At 50.3% G+C, this 21078-nt stretch overlaps 1 pseudogene and 3 gene segments (V, D, J or C); all 4 read right to left on the reverse strand.

Moving 5' to 3' along the window:
* LOC108635885 lies at positions 3312–3900 on the reverse strand. The segment is given in 2 exon segments: positions 3312–3673; positions 3788–3900. Coding segments are annotated over 2 exon segments (411 nt in total).
* LOC108635886 lies at positions 5462–6072 on the reverse strand. The segment is given in 2 exon segments: positions 5462–5889; positions 5975–6072. Coding segments are annotated over 2 exon segments (477 nt in total).
* Positions 9461–11390, reverse strand: LOC108635887. The segment is given in 5 exon segments: positions 9461–9522; positions 9610–9613; positions 10212–10270; positions 10784–11182; positions 11316–11390. Coding segments are annotated over 5 exon segments (573 nt in total).
* On the reverse strand, positions 17989–18494 carry LOC102179934 (annotated as a pseudogene).

Genomic DNA, 21078 nt, shown 5'->3' on the forward strand with positions numbered 1-21078 from the left:
TAGTTGTTCATTATTACATATATTCAGTTTTTTGATCTGTAATTTATTATTTCTATAGTTTTGAATCTCAGGGAAAATCCTCAGGGCTTCCCGCTGCCCTTCATGACTCACGTGGCCCAAATAATCCCTCATGTTTCTATTTTGTCTCATTGAGAACAGTCCAGTTCATGTCCTTCCACCCGCAGTGATTCTGGATCTGGTTTCCTAACCTTAGGGCAGGCTCTTCCACACTTGAGGAATCCTCGGGCTCTCTTTCTTATTAATTCCCCGACTGACAGGGTGCCTGTCGAATGCAGGCTGAGAGCCTCCATGTTCACCTGAGCACGTGCGCCTCGTGTCTGAGGGGTGGGGAAGCCGCAAGCTGAACCGCCTCAGGCCTATGACCCACCTTGCTTTGATGAGAGAATCTGGTTGCCCAGCACCATGGATGACATGTTGGCACAAAGCAGAACAGACAGGGGAGGGATGTCAGGAGAGATGGCTGACCCTGGGGTAAAGGAAAAATGCTCCAGTGTTACCTGAGACATCCATTGCATGGGGGTACTTCCTTGTGAAAGTGGCTGCCATTCAATAACCGATATCCTAGAGCCCTAGACTGTATCACATGCATAAACCTCACATTTAGAAGGACCCTGCATTAGCTGTCATGCTCCGCTGCTGTGGTTTTCAAATTCTCAATAATTTCTGAACCTGAGTATCATGCACCTGGTTGTGAGTGCGTGATCGTGGTGATCTCCTGATGTGCTGGTTTCCATGGAACCCAATCTCACATCTGGGGTCTGGGTGACTGACCGTTCCTGGGGCCTCAGAGACAAAAACACAGAACCTGAGGTCAGAAGCAACCAAGGAGCTCAATATTGTAGCCACAAAAACAAGCCTTCAGTTGGAGCCTGGCAAGTCCACGGGATCCATACCTGTGCTCAGAACGTCTCTGGTCCAAGAGACAGTGGGACCCACAGTGCAGGAGACTAGTGCCCAGGCCAGGCCCCTGAGAAAGGGGGACTTTTCAGTTCAGCTCCTTGACTTGGAAACTGGGGGCAAATCAAAGGCAAGCCTTCTCCTGACATGAAATGATCTCTCACTAAAAAGTCTGCTGCTGGTTGCTTGCTCAGTCCCAGCACCCGGTGTGTGAACAGGAGGCCTTGCTGTATGCATATCACGTGGGACCTCAAAGTAATTTCCTAGGAGATGAGGACTTCCTGTCAAAATAGCATCGTAACATCATTTCAAACAATGTGTGTTTGAAAAAAGAAATTTATGAAAGTGCATAAATATATATATATATATATATATATATATATTTTTTTTTTTTTTTAAAGCCTGTAGCAGCAGGGAAGACCTTTGGATAGTCATTTTACAAACCACCCATCTCCAGACAGGATAGTCCCTGACATGGATATGGTGCTCACATGCCTTCAAGAACTTCTTCAACCATAATACTTTCCAGGAGCAATTTCTTATATATTTAGCTCTGGGATAAAGAGGACTTTAAAACAAAATGACAGCAAAAGAAATCATTCTGTTGATCGTCAGGGAAGGAGACAGGCCTGGGATGGGGCCTCAGAGAAGTTTTGGTGATGAAATGTTCTGCCTTTACAGGTGAATGTTCCAGGGGCACGCGCATATGGATTGATCAAACCACCCCTCTGTTCACTGTACAGTGTGGAACGCTATTGTACACACAGCAGACCCTTTGGATCACACTATTTTGAGCTTCATTTGTCCACTTTTGTGTGGAATTTTTAATAGATACTAACTACAGACTTTGTGGAGAAGACAATGGCACCCCACTCCAGTACTCTTGCCTGGAAAATCCCATGGATGGAGGAGCCTGGAAGACTGTAGTCCATGGGGTCGCTGAGGGTCAGACACGACTGAGCGACTTCACTTTCACTTTTCACTTTCATGCATTGGAGAAGGGAAAGGCTACCCACTCCAGTGTTCTGGCCTGGAGAATTTCATAGATTGTATAGGGGTGGCAAAGAGTCAGACATGACTGAGTGAGTTTCACTTTCACTTTTCACAGTACCACATAACTGTGACTGGTTGAATCTGCGGATGTGATATCATAAAAGGGCTGAGTGAATTTTAAACAAACATTTTAGCAGGGTTAAGGCTGGTTCAAGGACCCAAATTTCACATTATTCAAATGTTGACTATAATGCCAATAAAGCTGATGTTAAAATGCCTGAGGGTAAGCTACGTGCTCTGTTTATTCCATATATTGAACCAGGAGGCATAATTACTTTCTTTCCTGTGACATCTGAAGATCTCAAATATAGGCTTTGAAGTCACATGTGTCCATATCTACTGTCTGACCTAGGAAGCACTAGAGGAGGCTGGCAGAGATTAGCAAATGGAGTCAGGAAATCCAGAGTCCTGTTACCTGCCAGGGACATCATGCTTCCTAAATTCCTGTGCAGCCCTGGAAGATGGTGTCCTGACTAATACAATATGTCAACCTGACTCTGCCATGGATATTTAGCTTTATTTTTCTGGGTGCTCCAAAGAGGGATATTTTTTGGCTCAGATGGTGAAGCATCTGCCCGCAGTGTGGGAGACCCGGGTTCCATCCCTGGGTCAGGAAGATCCGCTGGACAAGGAAATGGCAACCCACTCCAGTACTCTTGCCTAGAAAATTCCATGGATGGAGGAGCCTGGTGGGCTACAGTCCATTGGGTCACAAAGAATCAGACACGACTGAGTGACTTCACTTTCAAAATGTGAATAGGTATATTTTAATAATAGATTAGATTAACATTTTAATTAGTAAAGAAGATAACCCTCTACAATGTCGGTGGCCTTCATGAAACCAGGTGAAGAGAGGAGTAGACAAAAACACTGATCCTCCCCCAAGTAAGAGAGAATTGTCAGCCGATGGCCTTCCCACTGGACCATTAGTTCTTTATAACTTAAACATCAGCTTCCCCTCACTCTCTAGTAGCACCAGACCTGCTTGCAGCTTTTGGACTTACCAGCCTTAACAACTATGTGAGCCAATTGCTTTAAAACATGTATGTGAGTATGTGTGTATATATGTGTGTGTGTGTGTTTAGGGGTATTATTTATTCTATGTGGGGGACAGTTTTATGGGGACAAAGACCGCAAGAAATGAGAACAGGCTTGAATCAAATTCCTTTCTCTGAAAGTAATGAAATACAAGATGTGGACAATCAGTTCCCCTCAGACGTATAAACAGGTAAAATAATACTACCTAGCATGATCTTCGGGAGCATTAAACACAGCAGAGGAAGAACGTCCGGGAGAGTGTACCAGATCTATGGAAGCCTGACAGGCAGGCAGTCACCCTCTCAGCCACTTCCTGAGCTGCGGCAGGAGTGTTTTTGTCCCAGAGGCACCTGATCATGCAGGGCTGTGTCTTGGCTGCTGGCACAGAGATACACAGCTGAGTCCGTCAGCTCCAAGGAAGTCAAGTTCAGCTCAGAGCTAGAGTCACTGAACTGCTCTCCTGAGAATCGATCCGGGAGCTGTGCTTCTCCATACACGTTCTGGCTGTAATACTGAACGAGGAACTGGGGGCCCTGGCCCAGGGCCTGTTGGTACCAGTACACAGAGAGGTGTCCAGAGACAGGGGAGCATCTCAGGGTCCCTCGCTGTCCTCTTGCTTTAATCAGGTATCTTGGGGTTTGGATGACTCCAGAATCCACAAGGCCTGTGGGGGAAGAAGACTGGAGCTGAGAAAGAAAGTGGGAGAGAACCCGATGATGCCTTGGATTCAGGCAGAGTCAGGCTAGGAACACGGGTTCCCCCTGTTCCAAGGCCCCACCTGCTGCCAGGAGACACAGAGCCACACAGCAGATGGGGCTGCAGCCCATGGCAGGAGGGGCAGAGCGGGCAGGCGTCTCCTTGCTCAGAGCTCTGCTCTCTGAGAGCTGGGGTTCTGGGCCTCCTTCCTCCGACTGGAGGTGAGGCAGTGACGTCACTGCTCTGATGTCATTGCCTCTGCAGCTTCTCATGAGCCTGGCCCCTCCTTTCCAGCTCAGCTGATCCAGGAACCCTGCTCTGTCCTGCAGAGTCTCTTAGATGACCTGTGAGCTGGACTGCTAGTCTAGGCAAGGCTGGCTTTATGCCAGATGCCCTTCCCCAGGGCTCCTTCCCTTTTCTCTTCGGGCAGATGTTGCTCTTTTCTGTTGCTCTTTTCTGCCCCCTCCCAGCTCCATACCCTTCACTTTTGCTGCAACCTCAGGGCTCCCTCAGCTCTGCATAGTTGAAGTACATGGCTCCCAGCAGGGACAGAAAGCGTACAAATTAGTGTCTGTGCTGTTAAGGCTTCTAGAGATAAAAACAGCAAATAAAGCTTTCTCTTAAGCCTCCTGGTACCAGGCACTAGCACTGTCCCCTTGCTCTGCCCCAGAAACTTCTGAAGTATGGCAGTTCCACATCGTCCCCATGTGGTATATGCATGGAAACCAAGATTGTCTGCCCTAATTTAAGAGTCATGGATGTGTTCATATTAGAAAATATTTCACTGCTTGCCGATTGCACTGTGTTTTTGCTTGCTGTGTTTTTCTAAAGAACACACACATGATTAGAAACACACAAATCAGCCTGCCATGGCTAATTTATGATTTTTAATTCAAGAGAAAAGAAATGAGTTCATGCAGGAAATATTTAATACTTTGACTTTTAGAAGATTTTGATGAGGGAGATGCTATAAACTTGGGTTAGCTTTTGCTGGTGTTGTTGTTCAGCTGCTAACTCGAGTCCAACTCATTGAAACCCCATGCATTGCAGTGTACCTGGCTCCCCTATTCTTCACTATCTCTTGGAGTTTGCTCAAATTCATGTCTGTTGAATGAACCACCTCTTGCTCTGCCACATCCTTCTCCTCTTGCTTTCAGTCTTTCCCAGCATCAGGGTCTAGGCTATTTACATGCTAAAAACTGGCAATGGTGGAAAATACATACGCACACAGCTTGTCTCTCCTCCTCAGGGACGACCAAGGCATTTTGGATGAGTAATAATTAACTGAGGTTGCATTCTCTTTGAGGACCCCAGAGAGCACACTCAAACACGCCCACTTAGGGATCATTACAAGGTTCCCTGGGTGATGGGCAAGGACATGACCCAGTTGAGGGAGGAGCAGCAAGGCTGAAGTAGAGAAGGGTGGGAACGAGAGCCAGAAAGGTGGGAGAGTGAGGCCCCACATCTGGGGAAGTTGGACAAGAGCAGAGATGATACATGGGCCAGCCTGGGAGAGAACCTTCCATAGTGACAGGCATGTGGTGCCCGGGGAGAGACAAGGAGGTCTAGATGTATCTGATTTCCCAGCAACCTTCCCTCCTGGAGGCCTCATGTTCAGACTGATGACTAGGAGTCAGAGCCAGGTAGCATCTTTAGGCTCACGTGGCAGCTGCAGTGACAGGCAGAGAGTGAGGGTGGACACATGTCCATGAGGCCCTGCTGTCAGGTCTGTGCCAGGAAGATCAAACATCGCTGGCTATGCTGCCAGTATGTGTCTGTGGGCTCCAAGTCTGCAGGTGCTAGGAGCCTGCAAGGGGCTCTCCAAGTTCCAGATTACAGGGCTCTCATCTGCTTTTTGCACAGAAAGGAGGTGGCCGTGCAGCGCCGTGGAGTAACTGCTGGCGCAGAAGTACACAGATGTCTGGGAGCGGTTGGCAGACTCCAGCGTGAGAGGGAAGTCCTCTGTGCTTGGTCTGGAGATGCTGTAGCCCTTGGGCACGTCTCCTTTCTCCGTGTTGGGAGCAGCAGCTGAGTAATGGATCAGCCTCAGCCCGTGTCCCAGGTCTAGTCGGTACCAGTACATATAATCGTGGCTCAGATCCTGAGTGCATCTCAGTGTCACCCTCTGCCCTGTCCTCACGACCTGGAATCTGGGGTCCTGAGTGACACCAGCATGGACCACCCCTGTGGAAGGAGGATCGATGCTGCAGTCACAGCGCAGAGGCTTAGTGCTTGGACCCTGAAGGGGACCCTGCCCCCCAGGACTCACCTGCCTGCAGGAGACAGAAGACCACACAGCCCAGGAGGCAGGGGCTCATGGTGGGGGTGGGGCAGGTGGAGGCCCTCTGGGCTGAGTGTGGATGAGAGGGAGAGGGTCTCTCCAGGGAGTCCTTCTGAGATGTCACTGTCCCTGCCAAGCCCCAGGGAAATCCTGTCACTCAGGGGCCACGCCCCTTCACCCGGAGGCTCAAATCAGAAATGAACCTAAGTGAACAGTTCACAACAGAAACAACCCATCCAGCTCAATGGACTTGAGCCTTATGAGTTGTGTCCTTTCTGCAAACAGTTTACAACTTTGAGTGTGTTGTATTCCAGAGATCATTCTTCATTCCTAAGTGTATGAAGTTATATGCAGATTTCTAACTGCAGGGTTGGGGGGTCACTCAGTGCTCCTAAACAGCACATTGGTGAAGAGTTAACTACAATCCATGCATCAGTAAAGTTGATTTTCACATGCCTGAGGAGGGATGTATGTTACATGCTCTGGCTCATTTCGTGCACTAAATCAACAGACAGAAATATTTTCACCCCTGAGATTTCTAAAGGCCTCAGCTGGAGGCAAAATGTGTCCATCTCTATCCTTGCACCTAAGAAAAGGTGGAAGAGGCTGTCAGAGATTAGCAAAGGGAATCAAGAAATCCAGAGTCCTGTTATGTGCCAGGGACTTCATGTTACTAAATTCCTAGGCAAGCCTGGAAGTTGTTGAGATGACTAATTTAATGTGTCACCTTGACTAGGCCACAGATATTTAGTTCAACATTGTTCTGAATGTCCCTGTGAGGATGTCTTGGTGAGAGATAAATATGTGAATAGTTATCAATAGATTTTAAAATCAGATCAGATGAACATCTTTATTGGTAAGGCAGATGAACTTCCATAATGTAGTAGGTCTCATCCAATGGGATGAAGAAATGAACAGAACAAAACCCTTAAACCTCGCCCAGGTAGGAGAGAAGTATCCAGCTGATGGCCTTCACTAGACTCTCACTTCTTCCTGCCTAGCAGCCTTTGAACTTGAACATCAGCTCTTCTTAGGTCTCTAACAACATGAGTACAGCTTGTAGACCTTAGACTTATCACTATTAACAACTATGTGAGTCAACTCCTTTAAAATATATATATCTCATAGAATATATATATATATATAAAACACAGATATATATATTTGTTCTATGGGAGAATTATTCAATGGGGACGAAGACCACAGTTCAAGGACAGACATGAGTCTGATTCCTTGTCCTGATAGTTATGAAATATGAGATCTGGGCAGCCAGCCTCCCTCAGATGGATAAAGAGTTAAAATAATACATATTTGCATGATCTTTGGGAGCATTAAAACATATCAAGATGTGAATGTCTGGGAAAGGCTGTCTGCTCTACCAGAACTTGGGCATGGCTGGCTGGCAGCTGATACCCTCACACCACTGTCTGAGCTGGGGCAGGAGTGTTTCTGTCCCAGAGGCACCTGATCTTGCAGGGCTGTGTCTTGGCTGCTGGCACAGAGATACACAGCTGAGTCTTTCAGTTCCAAGGAGTCAAGCTAGTTCAAAGCGAGCGTCACTGAGCTGCCGAGCTGAGAATCGCCCTGATAGATTAGCTTCTCCTCTCACATTCTGTTGAAATCCTGAACAAGGAACTGGGGGCCCTGGCCCACGACCTGTTGGTACCAGTACACAGAGAGGTGTCCAGAGTCAAGGGAACATCTCAGCGTCAGGTGCTGCTTTCTTGATTTGATCAGGTATTTGGGGTCTGGGTGACTTCAGAATCCACCAGGCCTGTTGGGGTGGAGACAAGGAAGCTGAGGGCAGAGCACAGGGAAGCCTCCTGCTGCAGTCTTCATTGCCAGGCTTCTATCTCAGGGAGGCAAAGACATCTCAGAAGCTCCCACACTGTGTCCAGGACTCACCTGCTCCCAGGAGGCAGAGAGTCACACAGCAGAGGAGCCTGGAGCCCATGGCAGCATCAGGAACCCAAGACTGCTGTGGGCTGGGGGCGGGGCTCCTTGGGTGAGTGGTGTAGAATGCTGGCCCTCCTGTTCCCTGATTGGAACATTTGCCTATGACGTCACTGCTCTGTGCCTCTGCAGGCTGCCCTCTCCACTGCACTCCTTGCCAGGACCAAAGGTGAGCCCTTCCTGCCCTTCACAGCCCCTGAGGGGTGGGTGTGAAGGGTGCACCATCCCCATGTGCCCAATGCCTACAGCATACCTTGTTGTCCTCCACCGGCCCCTGCCTGACACGCAGCCAGGCACTCACCTGACTGGCAATCACCAGGCCATCGGCTGCCAATCACCCAGCCCTCACCAGCCACCCCAACACCTTCACCTCTGCTTCCTTTGCAGCCCCTGGAGACCATCTCCTGGGCACATCCTGAGGATCCAGGCACATCCCCACTTTCCTGGGCAGTGAGGAGTCTGTACTGGTTCCATGGGTCCTGGAACCTCAGGAACTCAGGGAACTCAAACCTGCTTCCTGATGCAGGCATGTAGCCAAGGTTCCTTAAAGCTGCCCTCCCCAGGGTGACTTTCCAGCCCTCCCAGGACCCCGTGCTTACCGTGGGCGCACAGTGCCTCCTAGTGGCCAGTGGTCCAGTCTCTTGGATCTGTGCCTTCTGTCTAAAGCAGGAATGTCAATACCCTGAACACACACACACACACACACACACACACACACATACACACTTGTTCTACTGTCTTCCCAAGCTGGCGGATTTACGATTGATCTTCGAATGCCCTGTTAGTCTCTGGAGGTAAAAGACTGTAGAAACCAGCATTTCCATAAGAAGAACATAATTGCGCTGACAGTAGTATGCTAAGGTGCAATCACAGAGGCCTTCATACAGACACTCTGCTGAGCTCAGGCGAATACAGCCTGGAGCACTGCATTCCTCGCTCCCTTGGATTCATCAGATCCACATATTTCTAGATTTTCTATATAAATTAAGTATTACCAATTCTAGGTAATGGATTTATATACAGAGATTATATATATATTAACCCATCTATTTTTAAAGTTATAAAGCTTTGAATTAAAATAACCACCCGTCCACTATATTTAACGTAGATGTGCTGGGCGTGATATGAGACTGCACACTCAGTGTCACACTGCAGGAATGTGGCCCTGGGTTCCGGGTTCCTGGTGTGAGAAGCCTGCAAGGGGCTCTCCTACTTCCAGGCTGCAAGCCTTCCCTTATGTGTTTGCACTGACTGAGGGGACTGTGCGGTTCCATGCAGTAACCGCTGGCGCAGAGTACACAGATGTCTGGGAATGGCTGGCAGACTCCAGAGTGAGAAGGAAGGTTTCTGTGCTTGGTCTGGAGACTCTGTACCCGTCGGGCACGTCTCCTTTCTCCGTGGTGGGAGGCCCAGCTGAGTAGTGGATCAGCCTCAGCCCGTGTCCCAGGTCTTGTTGGTACCAGTACATAGAGTTATGACCCAGATCCTGAGTACATCTCATTGTCGTCCTCTGTCCTCTTCTCACATCCTGGAATCTGGGGTCCTGAGTGACACCATGTGGTCCAGCTCCACATGGACCAGCCCTGTGGAGAAGGAGGACCGATGCTGCAGTCACAGCAGACATGCTTGGTGCTGGCACCCCCAAGGGGATCCTGCCCCCCAGGACTCACCTGCCTGCAGACAAAAGACAGAAGACCACAGAGCCCAGGAGGCAGGGGCTCATGGCGGGGTCGGGGCGGGGGGAGGGCCCTCTGGGCTGAGTGTGGATGAGAGGGAGAGGGGCTCTCCAGGGAGTCCTTCTGAGATGTCACTGTCCCTGCCAGGCCCCAGAGCCAACCTGTCACTCAGGGGCCACATCCCTTCCCCCAGAGGCTCAAATCAGAAATGAACCTGGGTGAAATGTTCACAACCCAGAGACCTCTCCAGCACAAGGGACATAAGCCTGACATGTTGTAACCTTTCTGTAAATGTTAAACTGATTAAATGTTCAGTATGTTTTAGTCCAGAGATAATTCTTCATTAACATGTATATTACTTGTATTTATCTACACATTTCCCCAGTTTTGAATCCTGGGGAATCCTTCTCACGTCGTCCTGACCTTTATGATATGTGTCCCAAGAGCACTTCAAGGCTCCATTTCCACAACATTGCCCGCAGTTCTGAGCCTGTCCCTCTACCTACCCTGTTTCTCCAGGTGTCTTCTCCCAACCTCATCGGAGGCTCATCAACATTTGAGGAATTCTTTGGTCTGTGTCTAAGCAACTCACTGACAGACAGTCCACCAGTCAAACGCAGGTACAGCTCCTCATGTTCACAGAAGCCCATGATTCCTGTGTTGTTGGAAAGGGAGCAAGCAGAGGCCCCTCAGGCTGGTGACCCACGTTTCTGGGTAGAGAGAAGCTGGGTGCCCAGGACAGGATGACGTATTGGCACAAAGGAATACAGACTTAAGAGGGACATGAAAGGAGGTGCAGACTCCAAGGTAATGAAAATTGCTGTTTTTATTTGAGACACCCTCCCATGGGAATACTTCCTTGTGAAGTGTGGCTGCCATTCAACGAGTAGCAATTCATATCATAGAGCCCCAAATTGTATCTTGTTACACACAACACAACACGTGTATGTAATTTGCTCTGTACAGAGACAGTTCCTCAGCGAAGGTACCATGGTGTTGAGGGCAGACTTGAGCTGAAATCCTAGCTATAACAGTTATGAACTATGAGATCTGGGCAACTCACGACCCCAGAGAGGTACAAACAATTAATATAATATTTATTTTGATGACCTTTGTGAGCATTAAGACGTACCAAGAAGGAAATGTCTGGGAAAGTCTCTTGCTCTACCAGACACTGGGCTTGGCAGGCTGGCAGCTGACACACAGGCACCACTTCCTGAGCTGCGGCAGGAGTGTTTTTGTCCCAGAGGCACCTGATCATGCAGGGCTGTGTCTTGGCTGCTGGCACAGAGATACACGGCTGAGTCTGTCAGCTCCAAGGAAGTCAAGTTCAGCTCAGAGTGAAAGTCACTAAACTGTTTTCCTGAGAATCGATCCGGGAGCTGTGCTTCTCCGCTCACTTGCTGACTGTAATACTGAACGAGGAACTGGGGGCCCTGGCCCAGGGCCTGCTGATACCAGTACACAGAACGGTGTCCAGATTTAGGAGAACATCTCAGCGTCACTTTCTCCTTTCTTGATTTGATCAGGTATTTGGGGGTCTGGGTGACTTCAGACTCCACCAGGCCTGTTGGGGAGCAGACAGAAGGAAGCTGAGGGCAGAGCACAGGGAAGCCTCCTGCTGCAGCCCTCATTAGCAGGCTTGTATCTCAGAGAGGAAAAGACATCTCAGAAGCTCCCACACTGTGTCCAGGACTCACCTGCTCCCAGGAGGAAGAGACTCACCCAGCAGAGGAGCCTGGAGCCCATGGCAGCATCAGGAACCCAGGACTGCTGCTGGCTGGGGCCGGGGCTCCTGGGGTAAGTGGTGTAGAGTGTTGACTCTCCTTTTCCCTGGTTGGAGCATTTGCCTATGACATCACTGCTCTGGGTCTCTCCAGGCTGCCCTTGCCCCCTGCACTGCTTGGCAGGACCCAGGGCTGTCTCCTCTATGCCCTTCCCTGTTCTGACAGCCCTCAGCAAAGGGTGGGTGTGAGGTGAGTTTCATCCCCTGGTCCATGTGCCCACAACGTGCCTTGTTCTGCTCTGTCTGACCCTGCCAGACACTCATCACTCAGCCCTCACCAGATACCCAACGTATCTCATTCCCTTCGCATGTCACTCCAGGAGATGGCCCCCTGGGCACATCCTGAAGCTCCAGGTAGGTACTCACTCCCCTAGGCAGTGAGGAGTCTGTGCTGGCTCTGTGTGCCCCAGGACCACTCAGGGAACTCAAACCCGCTCCCAGATACAAGCGTGTAGCCAAGGTTCCCTTAAGCTTCCTTCTGCAGGGTGACCCTCAACCCCTCCCAGGGCACCCTGCTTACCGTGGAAACACAGTGCCTCTTCGTGGTTGAAGGTCCACGGTCTCATGGATTGGTAGCCTCTGTTTAAACAAGGGTATACAAACCCAACACCCGGAATACATACACACCCACACACAATAACACACACACACACACACACACACACACACACACACACACATGTATATCTGTTCTACTGCCTTCCTAGCCTGGCTGATTAGGGTTTATCTTCAATCCACTCTTAGCCTCTGGAGGTAGAAGACTGTAAGATATTTCCGTTTTACTAAAAAGGAAATAGTTCCTTCACTGCTACAACGATGGCAGTTAGCTATAGATGGAAATATATGATCATAAAATAAATACTCAGAGGATCTCAAGTGAATTAGCCTGCAAACATGTATTTAAAACTACTTCTTATTAATCTGAGGCATATATTTTCAGAGTTCTTATTTAAATTAAGCATTATGAAATTCTACATAATACTTTTTATAAAGAAGTTTTATAAATCTGGACTCAATTATTTCTGCACTTCTAAAATCATGATATAAGGGGGGCAATGTAGGATATATTTTGACTTTCAGAAGATTTTGATAAAGGTGCTAGGTGGTACCAACCTGGCATAGGTTAGGTGAGATGCTAAGGATGTTGGGGGGCAGGGGGTTGTGTGTCGAGAACACACAAAGTCTTTCCTCCTTCAGATGGGCTCACGTGAGTTTTTGGTTGATTTATAATTGACTCAAGTTTGCTTCTCTTTGATGACTCCATACATCTTGCTTAAAACAGACCACATGGAGTGGCCACTTTAAAAGCCTCCATGTGACTTGGGAATAGACCTGAGCCAGATGAGGGGGGAGCTTGTGGCTGTGGTAGAGAGGGCCAGGGAGCTGATGCAGGGACGTGGGGAGAGGAATGTCCTGCCTGCCTGGGAAAGGTGGACAAGAGCCGAGACCAGGTGAGAGCCAGGCTTGGGGAGAACCTCCAGAAAGACAGAAATGAGCTGCCTGAGGTGAGACAAGAGTGTCTAGATGTGTCTAATTTACCAACAAACTTTCCTCCTAGGTCTCAGGCTCAGGTAATGAGTAGGAGTCAGAGCTGGGGAAGCATCTTCCTGGTTCACAGGGAGGATGCAGAGGAAAGACAGAGATCAATGGAGGACACATGGCCCTGAGGCCCAGGACTGAAGCTCAGGCCAACCGAGTCCGCACACCCAGGGTCACACTGCAGGCACGTGGTCTGCAAACTCTGAGGCTTCTGATGCTGGGAGCCTGCACGGGGCCCTCATCTGTCTTATTGCCCAGAGAGGAGGTGGCCATGCAGGGCCGTGGAGTAACCGCTGGCGCAGAAGTACACAGGTGTCTGGGAGCACTTGGAGGACTCCAGCGTGAGAGGGAAGTCCCCTGTGCTTGATCTGGAGACTCTGTACCCATTGGGCACATCTCCTTTCTCCGTGGTGGGAGGCCCAGCTGAGTAATGGATCAGCCTCAGCCCGGGTCCCAGGTCTTGTGGTACCAGTACATATAGCTATGACCCAGAACGAAGTCACTCAGTGGTGTCCAACTCTTTGCGACCTCATGGACTGTAGCCTACCACACTCCTCCGTTCATGGGATTTTCCAGTCAAGTGTACTGGAGTGGTTTGCCATTTACTTCTCCAGAGGATCTTCCTGACCCAGGGATTGAACCCGGGTCTCCCCCATTGTAGGCAGATGCTTTATCATCTGAGCCACCCGTAAAGTCCTGAGTACATTTCAGTGTCATGTTCTATCCTGTCCTCATGACCTGGATTCTGAGGTCCTGAGTGACACCAGCATGGACCGCCCCTGTGGAGAAGGAGGGCCGATGTTCCAGTCACAGCAGACAGGCTTAGTGCTGGGACCCCCAAGACGACCCCGCCCCCAGGACTCACCTGCCTGCAGGAGACAGAAGACCACACAGCCCAGGACGCAGGGGCTCATGGCGGGGGCGGGGCGGGAAGAGGGCTCTCTGGGTGAGTGTGTATGAGAGGGAGAGGGGCTCTCCAGGGAGTCCTTCTGAGATGTCACTGTCCCTGCCAGGCCCCGGAGCCAACCTGTCACTCAGGGGCCACACCCCTTCCCCAGAGGCTCAAATCAGACATGAACCTGAGTGAACAGTTCAAAACAGGGGTTCCGTCCGGCCCAATGGGCATCAGCCTCACAAGTTGTTGTAATATTTCTGTAAACAGTTTGCAACTTACGTACTTTTTCTAGAGATAACTCTTCATTCTCACATATGTCACATTTTCCTGCATATTTCTGGAATGTTGAACCTCACGGAAGTCTTCTGGGCTTCCTGCTGCGCTTTATGGCTCATGAATCCCAAATACGCCTTGAAGTGTCTAAGTGTTAGTGTTAGTTGCTCAGCCGTGTCTGGCTCTTTGCAACCTGTGGACTGTAGCCCACCAGGCCCCTCTGTCCGTGGGATTCTCCACGCAAGAATCCTGCAATGGGTTGTCATTTCCTCCTCCAGGGGCTCTTCCAAACTCAGGGGTCGAACCCAAATCTCTTACATCTCCGCAGTGGCCCTTGGGGTCTTTACCACTACTGCCACCTGGGAAAGTGTCCGTTTCTACTTTCGTTAATTAACCACGGTCCTGTTGGGGTCCTTCTACCTGCAATGATTCTTTGGCATCTGGTTCCCCAACCACAGGTCAGACTTACCCACACATGAGGAACCCTTGGCTCTATTTCTTATCACTTCACCAACAGCCGGGTCACCTGCCAGACGCATCTACATTCCCATCCTGTTCACTGCACGCAGTGCTTGCAGTGTCTGAAGTGGGAGGGGGAGCAGCAAGCAGAACCAGCTCAAGCTTGGGGCTCGCTTTCTTTGTGGAGAGAAGCCAGTTGCCCAGCACCACGGATGACCTGGGCTTCTCTCAGATTGTGAGAGTGGCAAGGAACCTGCCTGCCAATGCAGGAGACATAAGACACCCAGTTTTGATCCCTGGGTTGGGAGGATCCCCTGGAGGAGGACATGGCTACCCACTCCACCATGCTTGCCTGGAGAATCCCATGGACAGAGGAGCCTGACTGGCTACATCCATGGGTCACAAAGAGTCAAACACAACTGAATGACTAAACACTCACACACACCAGCAGATGACAGAGGAAGGTATATGTGGGAGGGATGCAGGGAGAGGTGGCAGGCTCCAGGTTAAACGAAGAGTGCTCTGATTATACGTGAGAATCCATTCCATGGGAATGCCTCCTTGTGAAGTGGGGATTGCATTAACTGAGTAACAATATCATAGAGCTCCTCATACTCTTATCTTGTTGTGCATCATTCCACACATAGCAGGCCTCACACATGCTGCAGTGCTCTGCTCTCTGCAGATTCTCAGTGGTATTTGAAAGCAGGGACCCTAAAAATTATGTAGCTATTCCTGGTTACGTGACTGTGGACCTGTGGTGACCTCCTGATGTGTTGGTTTCCCCGGAGCACCACCACACATCACAGGTCTGGATGACGCATCATTCCTGCAAGGGTCAGTTGGGGGGGTGGTGAGGACCACCAGTGATAAGGTCGGACTCGAGTAGGATTCCTTGATCTAACAGTTAAGTAATATGAGATCTGGACAGGTCACTTCCCCTAAGATAAATAAGCAGAAAAAATAAGACTTATCTTGCAAAATCTTTGTGAGCATTAAAACATATCAGAAAGAATGTCTGGGAAATGCTGTCCACTCTACCAGTGCCTGGGTCTCGCTGGCTGGCAGTCCACACCCTACAACCACTTCCTGAGCTGGGGCAGGAGTGTTTTTGTCCCAGAGGCACCTGATCATGCAGGGCTGTGTCTTGGCTGCTGGCACAGAGATACACGGCTGAGTCTGTCAGCTCCAAGGAGCTCAGGTTCATCTGAGAGCAAGAATCACTGAACTGTTCACCTGAGAATCAATCTGGCATGTTTCCTTTCTCATTCACTTCCCTATTGAAATACTGAACAAGGAACTGGGGGCTCTGGCCCAGGGCCTGTTGGTACCAGGATACATAGCGGTGTCCAGACTCAAGGGAACATCTCAGAGTCCCTTGCTGCTTTCTTGATTTGATCAGGTATTTGGGGGTCTGGATGACTCCAGAATCCACCAGGCCTGTTGGGAAGGGGACAGAAGGAAGCTGAGGGCAGAGCACAGGGAAGCCTCCTCCTGCAGTCCTCTTCACCTCTATCTCAGGGAGGCAAAGACATCTCAGATGCTTCCACACTGTGTCCAGGCCTCACCTGCTCCCAGGAGGCAGAGAGTCACACAGCAGAGGAGTCTGGAGCCCATGGCAGCATCAGGAACCCAGGACTGCTGCTGGCTGGGGCCGGGGCTCCTGGGGTGAGTGGTGTAAAGTGCTGACCCTCCTGTTCCCTGATTGGAGCATTTGCCTATGACATCACTGCTCTGTGTCTCTGCAGGCTGCCCTTGTCCCCTGGACCCCTTGGCAGGACCCAGGGCTGGCGCCTCTATGACATTCCCTGACCTGACAGCCCTCAGCAAGGACGGATGTGAGGTGAGCTTCGTCCCCTGGTCCCATGTGTCCACACACTCTTGTTCTGCTCTGTCTGACCCTGCCTGACACTCATCACCCCGCCCTCACCAGATGCACAAACTTCTCACCCTCCCCTCCCCATGCTGCTCCAGGGGATGGGCCCCTGGGCACATCCTGAAGCTCCAGGCGCGGCCCCACTTCACTGAGCAGAGAGGAGTCTGTGCTGGCTCCGTGTGTCCCAGGACCACTCAGGGAACTCAAACCTGCTCCCAGGTGCAGGCACGTAGCCAAGGTTCCCTTAAGCTGCCCTCCCCAGGGCGACTCTCACCCCCTCCCAGGGCAGCCTGCTCACCACGGAAACACAGTGCCTCCTCGTGGCCAAAGGTCCCTGGTCTCATGGATTTGCAGCCTCTGATTGAAGCAAGGTTTCAGAAATCCCCCACCCTATATGCACACACACACACACACACACACACACACACACACACACACACACACACACACAGATCTGTTATATTGTCTTCCTAGCCTAGCTGATTACGGTTGATCTTCAAACCCACTCTTAGCCTCTGGAGGTAGAAGACTGTATGATCTGACCGTTTTCCTGAGAAGGAAATAATTTCTCCACCACTACAAGATGGTAGTTAGTTAAAGATAGAAATATATGTCATAAAATAAATGCTCAGAGGATCTCAAGTGAATCTGCCTGCAAACATGTCTTCATAACTACTTCTGATTAATCAGAGGCATATATTTTCAGATTTCCTCTTAAAATTAAGCATTATCAAATTCTAGATAATATGTTCATTTTATAATGAAATTTTATGAATGTGAACTCAATTATTTCTGCAGTTATAAAAGCATGAAATAATGGGGTGATGCAGGATATATTTTGACTGTGAGAAGATTTTGAAGAGGGAGCCAGGTGGTGCCAACCTGGCATAGGTTAGGGGACATGCTAAGGATGCTGAAGGGCAGGAGGGTGGAGAACACACAAAGACAATCTGTCCTGCTTCAGATGGGCTCACGTGAGTTTTTGGATGATTTATAATTAACTCAAGTTTGTTTCTCCTCAATGACTCCATACATCTTGCTCAAAACAGACCACATGGAGTGGCCACTTTAAAAGCCTCCCTGTGACCTGGGAAGGGACCTGAGCCAGATAAGGGAGGAGCTTGTGGCTGTGATAGAGAGGGCCAGGGAGCTGATGCAGGGAGGTGGGGAGAGGAATGTCCTGCCTGCCTGGGAAAGGTGGACAAGAGCAGAGACCAGGTGAGAGCCAGGCTGGGGGAGAACCTTCCAGAAAGACAGAAATAAGCTGCCTGAGGTGATACAAGAGTGTCTAGATGTATCTAATTTACCAACAACCTTCCTCCTAGGTCTCAGGCTCAGGTGATGAGTAGGAGTCAGAGCTGGGGAAGCATCTTCCTGGTTCACAGGGAGGATGCAGAGGAAAGACAGAGATCAATGGAGGACACATGGCCCTGAGGCCCAGGACTGAAGCTCAGGCCAACCGAGTCCACACACCCAGGGTCACACTGCAGGCACGTGGTCTGCAAAGCCCTGAGGCTCCAGGTGCTGGGAGCCTGCACGGGGCCCTCATCCGTCTTTTTCCACAGAGAGGAGGTGGCCGTGCAGCTCCGTGGAGTAACTGCTGGCACAGAAGTACACGGATGTCTGGGAGTGACTGGCGGACTCCAGCGTAAGAGGGATGTTCTCTCTGCTTGGTCTGGAGACTCTGTACCCGTCGGGCACATCTCCTTTCTCCGTGGTGGGAGGCCAGCTGAGTAATGGATCAGCCTCAGCCCGGGTCCCAGGTCTTGTTGGTACCAGTACATAGAGTTATGATCCAGATCCTGAGTACATGTCACTGTCGCCCTCTGTCCTGTCCTCACCACCTGGAATCCGGGGTCCTGAGTGACACCAGCATGGACCGCTCCTGCGGAGAAGGAGGGCTGATGCTGCCGTCACAGTGCAGAGGCTTAGTGCTGGCACCCCGAAGGGAACCCTGCTCCCCAGGACTCACCTGCCTGCAGGAGACAGAAGACCACACAGCCCAGGAGGCAGGGGCTCATGGCGGGGGTGGGGCGGGCGGAGGGCCCTCTGGGCTGAGTGTGGATGAGAGGGAGAGGGGCTCTCCAGGGAGTCCTTCTGAGATGTCACTGTCCCTGCCAGGCCCCGGAGCCAACCTGTCACGCAGGGCCCACGCCCCTTCTCCCAGAGGCTCAAATCAGAAATGAACCTCAGTGAACAGTTCACAACACGGACCACCATCCCGATCAACAGACACAAGTCTCATAGGGTGCTGTAACCTTTCTGTAAATATTAACGATTTTTTCCATAAATATTAAAGTGATTAAACGATTTGTATATTCTAGTCCAGAGATAAGTCTTCATTAACATGTATATTGCTTGTATTTATCAACAGTTTTCTGCAGTTTTGAATCCTGGGGAATCCTTATCACCTCGGCCTGCCCTTTATGATCTGTGTCCCAAGAGCACTTCAAGGCTCCCTTTCTGCAACATTGACCGCAGTCCTGAACCTGTCCCTCCACCCACCAAGTTTCTCCAGGTTTCTGCTCCCAACCTCATCGCAGGTTCATCAACGTTTGAGGTATTTGTTTGGTCTGTTTCTAATCAATTCACTGACAGAAGGTCCACCGGTCAAACGCAGGTACAGCTCCTTCATGTTCACACAGCCGGTGATTCCCGTATTGGGGGGAGGGAGCAAGCAGAGCCCCCTCAGGCTGGTGACCCACCTTTCTAGGTGGAGATAAGCTGGGTGCCCAGCACAGGATGACATTTTGGCACAAAGGAATACAGATGTAGGAAGGACATGGAGGGAGGTACAGACGCCAGGGTAAACGAAAATTGCTCTGGTTTTTTTGAGACATTTTCACATGAGAATACCTTCTGTGAAGTGTGGCTGTCTTTCACTGAGTAACAGTTCATATCATAGAGCCCCAAACTGTATCTTGTTACACACAACACAACAGATATATGTAATTTGCTTGTACAGAGACGGTTCCATGAGCAAAGGGACCACGGATGTTGAGAACAAACTTGCGCCAGAATGCTAGCTGTAACACCATGAAGTATGAGATCTGGGCAACTCACAACCCTTCAGATGTACAAACATTTAAAATAATACTTATTTTGATGACTTTAGTGAGCATTAATACATTCCAAGATGTAAATGTCTGGGGAAGTCTATTGCTCTACCTGAGACTGGGCTTGGCAGGCTGGCAGCTGACACACGGGCACCACTTCCTGAGCTGGGGCAGGAGTGTTTTTATCCCAGAAGCACCTGATCATGCACGGCTGTGTCTTGGCTGCTGGCACAGAGATACACGGCTGAGTCTGTCAGCTCCAAGGAAGTCAAGTTCAGCTCAGAAGCAGCATCACTGAACTGTTTTCCTGATAATCGATCTGTTTCCTTTTTAATAAATTTCCCCATCATAATACTGAACAGGGAACTGGGGGCTCTGGCCCAGGGCCTGTTGGTACCAGTACACAGAGAGGTGTCCAGTATCAGGGGAACATCTCAGCATCACTTGTTATTTTCTTGATTTGATCAGGTACTTGGGGGTCTGGGTAACTTCAGAATCCACCAGGCCTGTTGGGGAGGAGACAGAAGGAAGCTGAGGGCAGATCACAAGGAAGCCTCCTGCTGCAGCCCTCATCGCCAGGCTCCTAATTCAGGGAGGCAAAGACATCTCAGATGCTCCCGCACTGTGTCCAGGACTCACCTGCTCCCAGGAGGCAGAGAGTCACACAGCAGAGGAGCCTGGAGCCCATGGCAGCATCAGGAACCCAGGACTGCTGCTGGCTTGGGGCGGGGCTCCTGGCCTGAGTGGTGTAAAGTGGTAACCCACTGTTCCCTGATTGGAGCATTTGCCTATGATGTCACTGCTCTGTGTCTCTGCAGGCTGCCCTTGTCCACTGGACCACTTGGCATGACCCAAGGCTAGCTCATCTATGCCCTCCCCTGTCCTGACAGCCCTCAGAGAGGATGGGTGTGAGGTGAGCACTGTCCCCAGGTCCCCATATGCCCATCACATGGCTTTTTCTTCTCTTCCTGTCCCTGCCTGACACTCATCACCCAGCCCTCACCAGACACACTCATCCCTCACCCTCCACTCCCCATGCTGCTCCAGGAGAAGATCCCCTGGGCACATCCCGAGGCTCCAGGTAGGTACCCACTCCCCTGGGTAGTGAGGAGTCCGTGCTGGGTCCATGTGTTTGGACCACTCAGGGAACTCAAACCTGCTTTCTGATGCAGGCATGTAGCCAAGGTTCCCCTAAGCTGCCCTCTCCAGGGTGACTCTCACCCCCTCCCAGCACACCCTGCTTACCATGCGCCCACAGTGCCTCCTAGTGGCCAATGGTCTCATGGATCTGTGCTTTTCACCTAAAACAAGAATACAAATTCCCCACACCCCACACTTTCTACCCCTACACACACACACACACACACACACACACACACACACACTCACACACACACACCTCTTATCTGCTGCCTTCCCAGCCTGGGTGAATTAGGGCTGATCTTCAAGTCTAGCCTTAGCCTGTGGAGGTAACACACTGTATGATTAGACATTCCTACTAAGAAGGAAACAATTGCTGCACCACTCCAATGACAGCAGTTAGCTAAAATGGAGTAATACAGGCAATAGAAATAAGGGC

Source organism: Capra hircus, chromosome 4 (assembly GCF_001704415.2).
Source record: "Capra hircus breed San Clemente chromosome 4, ASM170441v1, whole genome shotgun sequence".
Classification (NCBI taxonomy): domain Eukaryota; kingdom Metazoa; phylum Chordata; class Mammalia; order Artiodactyla; family Bovidae; genus Capra; species Capra hircus.